This window comes from Cyclopterus lumpus, chromosome 8 (assembly GCF_009769545.1).
Source record: "Cyclopterus lumpus isolate fCycLum1 chromosome 8, fCycLum1.pri, whole genome shotgun sequence".
NCBI lineage: Eukaryota > Metazoa > Chordata > Actinopteri > Perciformes > Cyclopteridae > Cyclopterus > Cyclopterus lumpus.
Genome location: NC_046973.1, coordinates 10899052 through 10910326, shown reverse-complemented (window position 1 = coordinate 10910326; position 11275 = coordinate 10899052). Strand labels below are relative to the sequence as shown.

Genomic DNA, 11275 nt, shown 5'->3' with positions numbered 1-11275 from the left:
TGAAGGAGAAGGAACTTGAGTCTCCAAAATGGCGACCGGCGAGCCGGGACGGACTGAAAGGGGCTCCGCCTCTGTCTCCTGCTGACTGTAACCACGGGAAAACAAGGACGCAAGAAAGTGAACTTAAAAACTAAAGAACACACACACAGACAGCAGACACAGAGACACGCATGCATACACACACACACACACACACACACACACACACACGCACACACACCGAGACACGCATGCACACACACACACACGCACACGCACACTGATGGGCGGTGGATCTAGCGGAGTCAACCCAACATAGTCTACTCTAGTGTTTGAAAAAAAAAAAAAGAATAGCTTCCTTTCTTTGTGGAACAATTATCGTGGAAACATTTCTATATTGTTAGAAGTTTATCATTAACAATTTTATCTTTGGCAGCTGTATAGTTTTTAAGTTAAAAAATGATGATGGTGCACTTTTTACTGTACTTCTCACACTCAATGTTGTTGTTGTTGTTGTTGTTCTGGCAATGATTGATTGATTGATGATTAATGATGGTGATGATGCCTTTGCAATTAATGAAATTTCCAACAACATGAAACTGCCTATTTATGCCGTTTTAGTAGGTCGGGTCTCTTTTTTACACTCTAATTGTCGTTTTAGTTCGTTTTTTGATTGATGGTGTTTTGTTTTATGTTGTCTTCCCTTTTTTTCCCCTTTTTTGGGGTAAAAAGCATGCGCACAGTGCAGATAAAAAAAGAGAGAAAGAGAGAGTGAGAGAGAGAGAACATTCATAAAAATAAAAAACGAGGAAAAATGTAATAAAACGTGTTGCATTCTGCGTTTAATGTGAAGCAGATTTTGTTGAGTGTTGACGGCTGATTTCATGACCAACATGGGTTTCACTCAATTGTTACAGAAGAAGAAAGAAGTCAGCTGTCTGGGATCAAACAGAGTGGGAAATGAAGCAAGCTGCTCATCCACACTTTTCTCCTTCTCCGCCCTTTCTTTTCCTCCCTCGCCTCCTTCCTCATTCCCTTCCCTCTCTCTCGCCTCACTGTCAGCACCCAGACTGATAAAACCGTTCAGTTCAGGAGGCCAAACATTTAAGCCCCGAAATCTCCTCTTAAAACAACATATCCAAAAAACACTTTATTTATGACCGGTGACCGGTCAGTCACTTCCACTTACATTATTACAGCCCTCTACATTCACTATTACACTGCCTTCCATCATCATCACGTTGACGACTTGAGGTTGGATTGTTTCCATCTGGAGAGATCAAACACCACCCAGCGTGCGTATTTACGCACGTGTATCTGTCTCCATGAGCTGGACTTTGGAGTGTCTCCCCCCAAAAGTAGCATTGTGGTGCACAATGATGCAGTTCGGTTTTATGTTGCAATGCCTATTGACAGTGTAGACTGACAACTCAAGGTCAAGAGGAACAATATTATATGTTTCACACTTCCATGAAATTGAGGAACGACACAGATTTAAAGAGAGATGCCCAAAGTGGTTTCAAGTGATTTTGTAACACGCAGCTTGAATGTGCACTACGTGAGCACTGTATAACAATAATACATTACTTACAGCTCTGTTCTAAAAGGCAAGGCCACAAGATGGACTAAAACTGGCCTTAAACAAACTTGCGTAAAAAGCCAACATAGAAACATGAATACTAACAATAATCAGATTTTTTCTTTATATGCATGCACCTTTCATAACCAAAGTGCTTTGCAAAAAGGTAAATAAAAGGAGGAAGGAACTAAATGAAGCTTGAGCTTCATGTGGAGAAAAAGAAATACCTTGTGGACACATCTGTGATTCTTGTCGAGCAGACAAGATGTTACGCGCATATATATATATATTTATATATATATATATATATATATATATATATATATATATATATATATATATAAAGTGTATATCAAGTGGAGTTTACACTTTCACTGCGCCACATCAGTTAGAAATAAAAATAGAAAACTGGATGTTTTTTTACGCACGCATGACTTCGGCCTGTTAAACATTACACTCGGTGCACAGAGATTGCACCCTTCTGAAACCGCGTTGGTGGGGAAAGGTCAACGTCACGGGCACGGATCTGAGAGCGGTCCTGCGCACCTGCGCGGCCAGGTGAGTTTTCTCCTCTGCCTGCGGGCAGGTCCGGGGCCAAGCCCGACCCGAAGTCAAAGGAAAGCGGCGGTTTATCTGGAAAACCAGCAGCAGTTTCCTATTGTTGTTCTTCTGTTGCCGGAGGGCATCATAATGTGTTCATTGACATTCAAGCTTTGTTTGCGGAGCTTACAGCTGTAATACTGCAATACTCCAAGAACTCAATAGTGATACATATTAAACATGTAGGTCTTTATGTTTGGATTGGATTCGCAGCTGCAGTCTCTCGCTGTGAGAGTTACTGCATCCTGATCTTTCACAGCGAAAACACGTCGCGCTCCGCTGTAACGCTGTTAATACGCTCCGAGTCCGTCTGTCTGCCGTGACGTCAGCAGCGGCACATTGTACAATGGGAGTGAACGACAGTGGGACTCTTTCTTCTCCATGTGTGGTCTCCACAAAGCGTGATGAGACGACGGGTTGTTTTCTTTTAATTGAGGGGAAATCCATCTTCTCTTTTCGTTTTTCTCGGCAACTTTACGCACGTGTCCAGAGCCATTCCATTCCAAGTCTAATCAATATCACATATAATGCCGCTTGTTTTTTTATTTTATTATTTTGCGCACGACTTCACCCGTTTTCCAACCCAGCAAGAAGGACAGAAAAGAAGTGTGTCAGCCTCAGACGTTTTTACTTCGGAGCTCGGCGCACGGTGATTAGTGGACACGTTCTGAGCTGCTGCGTATTGATTGTATCATATAGATTGGACTGCTGTGTGTGTGTTTACATTGGTCACTTCTAATTTCTACCGCTGTAATATTGCTTCTGTAATATTGCTTCTGTAATATTGCTTCTCCTTGCCCCGTCGGCCATTGGGCATCTTGAAATCACATGGACACTTCGTCACGTGGTCTGCAAGGGAGGGGTGGAGGAGAGTGGGTGGGGTGTTTTCTTTTTTTTTGGTGTAAATCGAGACAGTAATGCTCCACCGATAATTCACGGTGCCTCGTAAAAAAAAAGTGGACATAAAGCGCCCCGGGCCTACAAATCACCGGCGCCAAATTATGAGTTCGCTCGACTTCGCCAACGCGCTGTTTTCCAAATACCATCGAGCCGCCACGAGCTGCTCCACTCTTCTCTTCGCAGACCATCTAACTTCTCCCGTCCCGACTTCTCCCACTGCTACCGCAGCTTCTTCTTCGTGCGCCCTCGTGTCCAGCGGATATCACCTCCATGCGGCCGGTGGGAGAGGTCGCCCTCTCCCTCCCTCCTCCATTTCTTCAAGTTCTTCCTCGTCCTTCATCCCCTCCTGTTCCTCCTCGTCACTCTGTTGGTCTCTGAACCGGAGCGGCGGGAGCGCCCGGCCCAGCGCGCAGCCTTCCGAGCCCGTTGAAGTGTGCGCAGCCGGTCCACAGAGCTCCTCCCCGCAGGGATGCGCCACGGAGCGGTTTCCCGGTCGGTCTCAGCTCTGCACGCTGGCCGGTCTCTTTGAGCCGCCCTGCAGGAGGCAGAGTTGCCCGGAGCAGCAGCAGTGGCAGTTAAACGAGGAGGAGCCACGTATTTACCCCTGGATGAGAAGCTCAGGTGAGGAGAGGGAGGAAAGGGATGGGAATAGAATAAGTTATGAGAGATCATTAGCGAGGCCTCTGTGAGGTGAGTTGGAGAGAGCGGTGAGGGAGGGATTTGGGTAAAGAGGGGGTGAGAAAAGGGGTTGTGGGTTGGTGGTGTGCATGTGAAAGAGAGAGAGAGAGAGAGAGAGAGAGAGAGAGAGAGAAGGGGTGGGGGTGGTATTAGTTCGACCCAATAATTACGTTAATCGCTCTTTAAACTGTTGGCCCGGTTGCGCAGCGGCCACTGCCGGTAGCTGAACTATTCCTGTCTGTCTCTTTCTCTCTGCTTCTCTTTTTTATTTTTTACAACCTCTCTCTCTCTCTCTCTTTGCAGATATTTTATGGCTCTGCTACCTCCATAAAACCATAATTTAAGACTCGGTGAATATTCATTAGGTGTTATTGTGTTTGAGGAGGGGAAAGGGGAGCGCAGGGGTGCTGGAGTATTATCCCAAGTCGTTTGAAAAAAAGCCTCCAGAGAAAGTCGTCCCTCGGTGGCTCGCGGTTATCGCTCATATTCAGTGTGGGGCTGCTGCTCAGCGCGGCCTCGCTGTCCCGATAGCCTTGTGTTTCTCTGTCAATGCTATCTGGCACCGCTGAAAAGCCCATTGTGCCATTGTACCGTCACCCACGATCCGATAAAAAACTATAAACACTATAAATTAGCAGATGGGTTTGATCTCTGAATGCCTGCCCTTTTCCCCCGATTGTAAAAGCGGCTTTTGTGCTACAGCAGCGGGCTGGATGCTGAATGGACGCGGGGCCTCGAACCAAAACACGCACACACACACACACACACACACACACACGAACACACACGCACACACACGCACACACACGCACACACACACACACACGCACACACACGCACACACACTACTGAGTGGCAGCGCGTAAAAACTGGGAACTGCTGTGAGTGTCTGTGCGTAAAACGCGCGTAAACAAGATGTTTCTCTCAAAAACAGCAACGTGGAACCAGGAAGGAGACGCGAACGCTTTCTGCGTCTAAAGCTCGTGAATGGGGGAGTGTATACGCCTTGCGCGCGCTTGTATATATTCAGTGCAATATGAATTATTGTGTGCGTAAATGGGGTTAATTTGAGGGGACAAACGGTCCATTTACTCAACATCTAAAAGATAATCAGGTAGCTTTTTTCCATTCAGTGTAATTCTTTGTTGTCTCCAGCAGAAGACTCAGTCACTCAGAACATAGTGTTGGAGAAATCAGGTTCCTCCTCATTAGCAGGCGCCTCCTGGCAGCTCCTGGACGGCTCCTCGTCGTCGCTGCAGGCTTTCTCATTAATTTCAATCACCTCACCATCCTCGGGTCCCCCTGTGTGCGTGTGTGCGTGCGTGTGTGTGTGCGTGTGTTTGTGTGTGATAGAAAGTGAACTCGGCAAAGGTCCACGAGTGCTGTGTGATAAAGAGAGAAAAGGAAATCATCATGCATCATGAATTTATAAGTGTGTTATTTTCTATGAAGCTAATTTGTTTGGGGCTTTTGTTTTGGGGAAAAAAAACAGAGCCGAAAAGGCAATACATATTAAAACTAAGTTTTACACTCATGACCTTGATATGAGGGTAACATTTTGCAAAAAGAGAATCATTTATTGACAAAAAAAAGCATCATAGCATCATATTAATACAACATAAACAAAAGGCAACGTTAAGGAGTAACAATGCTTTGTGTATGATTACAAAACAATATAAAATATGTGAATACAACAGGCCCACACTCAGGTGTTACCCTCCCTCCTCTCTCCAGAGAGTGTGCGTGTTGTATTCACGTATAATTACTATGTCCCTGTGTAGGTAGGGGTTTGACGGGGTTGAACCAACCGGTCTGTTTAATGAATTTATAGATTTTAATTTAGATCCGATTCCAGTCCAGGGCTTAGAAAGTTGATTGGGGGGAAAAGTCCCGGATGTTCCAGTTAACAGCGGCGAATAAAAGAAACGCATGGGCCCTTATTAAAGCAGACGCTCGAGCTGTAACAGGGACGCGCACGTGCACAGACATACACTTTTGGTCTATCACATGTGTGTGTGTGTGTGTGTGTATGTGTGTGTGTGTGTATGTTTGTGTATGTGTGTGTGTGTGCGTAGCACAATACAATCCCTTCTTGTTGATTGCCAGAGAATTCCAACTCGAGCGCGAACAAATCACCGCCGACAGCGCGAGAGCAGAAAAATATTACCAATGCACACGTACACACACACACGCACACGCGCACACACACGCATACACACACGCACACACACACGCACGCCTCGCTGTGCAGCAGGAAAGGAAGTGGCGCACAGATAAGCACACACACTTAGGCACACTCAATCACGCACACTTCCCCGCTGCTGACACTCGGTCACCCACACATACCGGCCGCTGCGTTCGATAAACCGGGGCGCGCTCACGAACGCGCACAGACGCTCACGCGCCAAAAATCTGCACGAGGAGGAAAACTGTATGCTGCAGAGAACCCTGATCGTGAGTAAATACATCTAATGCAAGCTATAAAAGCACTGAAGACATTTCAAAATAAAACACTCATTACATGAATGAGAATGCAAGTGCACAACTTTGAATATGATTGAGCTGGAACGTGCACGCGTTGTAACAGTTTCTAGTTTTATTATATTCAAGTTTGATTTTTTCTCAAGAGAATAAGCTCCGTTTAGAATGATTTGGAAACGTGTTTTTATCACACACATATGAAAGAATATGTATTTTAACGCCCCATATGTATTTGGCAATTAATAGAATACTGTAATAAAAGTAAAGAGACAAAACACTCTACATGTGTCGGTGTGTGTGTGGGAGAGAGAGAAGGAAAAAGAGAGAAACAGTTGGTAAATAAATAGAATAAATATTTTTATAAGCCATACTAAAGCTTTATTATCCTCCTCAGACGTTGTTAAACACACTGCATTCTGGGTGGCCTGAGTGCATGGAGCTGGATCATTATCAATATCAGTTCCCTAGTGACCTATAGTGTCTTAAAATATATGTAATTAATAATTACAAAACATAACTTAAAATGTTTATCTGACTAATCCAGAAATCTCCACTTCTCTTACATCCAACAAACGTTCCACTTTCCTTCCTCTCTATATTCCCAACTTGTTTCTAGCGTTTGTTTATTCAACAGAATTATGCAAGCTTTTATTAAAAAACATGGTGAAAATGTTTTGTTTTTTTGGTGGCTGTTGATGGTATGTTTTAACTTGAGTCTAACATGTCCACTATAGCACAATCTTTTAAACCTGTCTTCATCTAATTTCAAAGGTATTTAGATTTATACTTATTTGACAAGACAGTGCCTCATATGCATATCCAAATATCAGATTTCAGAAAAAAAGATCTATCCAAATCATGGCAGCTATTACTCAAAGATATTTAGACTGAAGGTTGTCCATCAGATGACGCTCTCAGCTGTGTGTGTCCTCTCTGCTCTACACACAACCCTCCATCATGGACAAGGCCTCACTCAGCAGCTCATGCCGTAACGAGCACAGACACAAGAGCAGCGTTTTCTATTGCAGTGTGAAAAGTTAAAGGTCCCATAGTGGACCAATGTACAAACCCGGTGTATTTCATCAGTTGTGTGAAGAGGCGTCCGGGTTATTAATATGCTCCAGCATCCACAGCTCTGCTTTGCACCAACTCACACAAATATTCTGCTTTTACTTTTTACACGGGACACCACGACCTCCGAGTTGTGAACATGTGATCAGTTTCTCCTTCCTTCAGGTGCTGCATGACCTTGTGAAGGCAGAAGGTCACCATGCTCTCTGCTGTCCTTAATCAATGGCTGACTCATGCACATTTCACAGGAGGAGCAACAGAGATTTCTTTTTCTACTTTTTCCTCTTTATAGTGATGCTCCAACACTGTAGCAGTCTGACTCTCAGCAAGTGACAGAAAGAGATAAAATTAATATATATATATATATATATATATTTGTCTTTTTTGTAAATGTTTATTATTTCATTTATTTATATTTAATATTTTTGTAAATATGTATCATTTTATTTATTTATTTATATAACACATGACCACAAGTAGTTTATTTATAAATACAGGTAGTGTAAAGAAAATTACAGTCAAGAGTCAAAATATAAATATTGGTATGTGTAAATAAAATTGCATATAGTTTAAACATAAATACATGTAGTTTAAATATAAATGCATGCAGTGTAAATATAAATGCATATAGTGTAAATATAAATACATGTAGTGTAAATATAAACACACATGGTGTAAATAAATATACGTTGTGTATATCTAAATTCTAGCAGGTGTAATTTAATGTATATATATATCTAAATGCATTAAACACCACTTCTTCATCTTAAATTCCCCTTCAATTTATAAAGTTAATTCAAAGCTGCTTCAACCTCCTTTGAGTGCACGAGGGCAGCATCGAACACCCGGCCAGACCGACTGCAGCTGAACCAACAGTTGAGCCACATCCTTTAGTAACTGCTTTATGGTGTTTACTAAACGTGTTGGCCAGGAAGTGGAGGTGACAACAAGTGGCAGCCAAGTTAGCGTGAACACCCCAAAATACCAAGAGGACGTTCAGGGGTTGAAAGTGTTTGTTATGTTAAATCTGTGTGCAAATGGTCCAAATATTAGAGTTATGGATTGAGACGGGTTGAACATGTTTTATCATATTGCTAAATTGCTAGAAAATGCAATATGTTTGGATGAATGACATGTTTTGATTATTCTCATTTGAAATATGATGACACGTGATATAGGGAGCAACACTATTCCTGATAATTCAGTAGTTTGTGGAAGCTCTGAATATAGCTGCACTTTGTCCCTTTCTAACAACATATTAGGATTTGAATTTTGACTTATAAACTGTTTAATCATAATGCCTCTACCATTCCTTTGTCTTTAACAAAATGGCTAATAATTGAACAGATCCGTAAACAAGAAAACCCCTTGGTGAGGAAAAAAATCAATCAATAATAATAATAATACAAAAGAAATAAAAACACATATCAAGTGATGAATTCAACCTAACAACGTTCACATATTTGTTGTCAAACATAAAAAATACAACAAATATCCCATAACCCAAGATATTGTTGTTATAGCTACAGTTATTCCTGATTCATCCGTGGTATAACCTGCGTCCTCACGTGCGCAGGTGTCGACAGGAGGCGCGGGCGGCAGACGTACACGCGCCACCAGACGCTCGAGCTGGAGAAGGAGTTCCACTATAGCCGGTACCTCACGCGGCGGCGGCGGGTGGAGGTGGCGCACGCGCTCCTGCTCACGGAGCGGCAGATCAAGATCTGGTTCCAGAACCGGCGGATGAAGTGGAAGAAGGAGAACCAGGCGACGAAGGGCGGCTCCCCGACGGCGGCGTTACCGACGACTGGAGAAGAGGAGGGGGCTGAGGAGGAGGTGGAGGAGGAGGAGGAGGAAGAGTGACACTTTGGCTCTTTCTTTCTCTATGAAGTCAATATTTAAAAAGTATTTCCGTTCCTATGAGCATAGGAACACTTCAAACAAATCCTAACGTGCACTTTTACATCTAATGATTTTAAATATGTGGACCACCTATTGAAGACTAACGTCATCGGGACGTTGTAGCTTCTTGTACTTTTAAAAACAAAATCATAACTGATGTTGGGAGAGATTTTCTGCGTATATACGAAGCTGGATATGATTGTTAGAAAAATGTGTACTGTGAGTGGGATCATATTTCCATTATAAGCATATGTTTATCGGAACTTCACCTCTTTAGAAGTACAGCAGAACCACGCCCACAAAACTGCACAATGTTCTGAGTTTTCAAAGCATTCACAAAATAATTATGAACGTCATTATTCTTTCTGTAAATTGGAGATCTATTATGGTCCTAATGATGTTTTACTAAATCATTTGTCCTCCATTCAGTTTTCTTGCAAAAAAAAGAAGTAATCTATGACCCATATTTCTGAATCGGTCTTAGTGTTAAAGATATGACGTGTGCATGTGCTCAATATGACTGAATACATGGGTTGTATCTTGTTTGTTTATAATCCATTGAACATGGCTTCCTGTCTGCGTTAGTTTGAAGTAGATTTTGGATCTGACTCAATAATGTGTTTGTGGTTTTTAAATATGCAATATGCTGAGTATTAATGATCTGTTTCTGCATCGGTGTTCATGTGGCCCGGTTACATCTTCAGACTATATGCACATGTACATTTTTTTTTTTTAAATGATGAAAATAAACGTTCAATAAAATTAAAATAATACTTTAACTGCAATGAATGTGTGGTCATATCTTTTAGATGAGTCCATGTGTAAATGGTCGCAGCTGTTTCACGTGCTCTTTAGTTAGAGGTTCCGTTGGAAGATAGAACCTCTTCACAACCGGAACCACGCGCAGAGAGCCACGAGGCACCGTTCCAGGTCTGAGACAATAACCACTCAATCTGGAATAATGCGCGTGGAGAAATGTGCGTTTCTCCAGCTTCTCTCTTCGGGTGGTTTCTAGGATCTATATCGATGCATGGCAGGAAGTGGATATTGATCCGGACACCCTGATCATCCATCAGCTATACCAGATCAAAGGTAAAGATACAAATATGGATACATATAAGCACTCTACGTCTGGGAAATATCCAGACCAATCAGACACGTCGCGTGTTCTACATATTGGAGATACAAAATATTCTGAAAAAACATCCATATAATTAAAATGTCCTCATGGAGCCACTTTTCTGACGCCCTTAACTAAAAAAACGTTTCTTTAGTTTATATATATATATATATATATATATAGGCATCAGTTAACACACACACACACACACAAGCACACGAACGTAAACACGCACACGCACGCACGCACATACAAACTGCAAGAAAGGCCTTATGAAGAGTTCTTTTATTGGTTTCACTTTGAGAATGTAATCAAGACTTTCACACATTATAAACCACAGCAAAGAGTGTCAGTATTTACATTTAGATTTGTCAGTATTCAGTATTGCATTCTTATATATATATGGGGACAGTTCCCGTTTCGAATGTTATCACACCGACATATCACTGCGCGGCTCGGAACCGCACCCGACACAGGGAGGAACTCGTGGGCATTTCGTTTCCCAACACCAGTTCGATATAATAATAATAATAATAGTCTTATTATTAATAGTATTAACAAAAAAAAAATAATACAATCCAAATCCGCTTCATTGCAGGAATGTGATTGTTTTCGCTGCTCGCATTTTACATGCACAGAGAAAGAGCAAAAAAAGGACAGTGAGACAACGGAGAGATAACATGGAGGATAAAAAGTACACAATGTGTATAAGAAAAAGTAAATTCATATATGATGCATCATCAGACGACCAACAAAGATAGTGCACAAATATGTGCTGCCAAAAGAAAGAAAAAGGAAAACATGTTGGCATTAATGTCATATTTAAAACAACTACAATAGTACAACTTCCTTCATGACAATCATAATTTCTTTAAATAAAGTTGAAAGGAATATTTGTATAATTCACACATTCGTTATCTTTGACGCGTTCATCCTCTGCGTGGTTTCTAAAATAAATAAATACA

General features: G+C 42.0%; 1 protein-coding gene across 1 annotated transcript; it reads left to right on the top strand.

The window, feature by feature from the left end:
* Window positions 1–3101: 3101 nt before the first annotated feature.
* hoxb7a (homeobox B7a) lies at window positions 3102–9156 on the top strand. Its single transcript, XM_034540199.1, has 2 exons — window positions 3102–3679; window positions 8865–9156. The coding sequence occupies exons 1-2, from the start codon at window positions 3160–3162 to the stop codon at window positions 9149–9151; spliced, it is 807 nt and encodes a 268-aa protein (XP_034396090.1). The 5' UTR covers window positions 3102–3159; the 3' UTR covers window positions 9152–9156.
* Window positions 9157–11275: the final 2119 nt, after the last annotated feature.

Bases quoted from the DNA above. Each gene is read 5' to 3' on its own strand.
- hoxb7a (XM_034540199.1), top strand. From the start codon at position 3,160: ATGAGTTCGCTCGACTTCGCCAACGCGCTGTTTTCCAAATACCATCGA. The intron at 3,680-8,864 runs GTGAGGAGAGGG...TCACGTGCGCAG, and splicing joins CCCCTGGATGAGAAGCTCAG to GTGTCGACAGGAGGCGCGGG.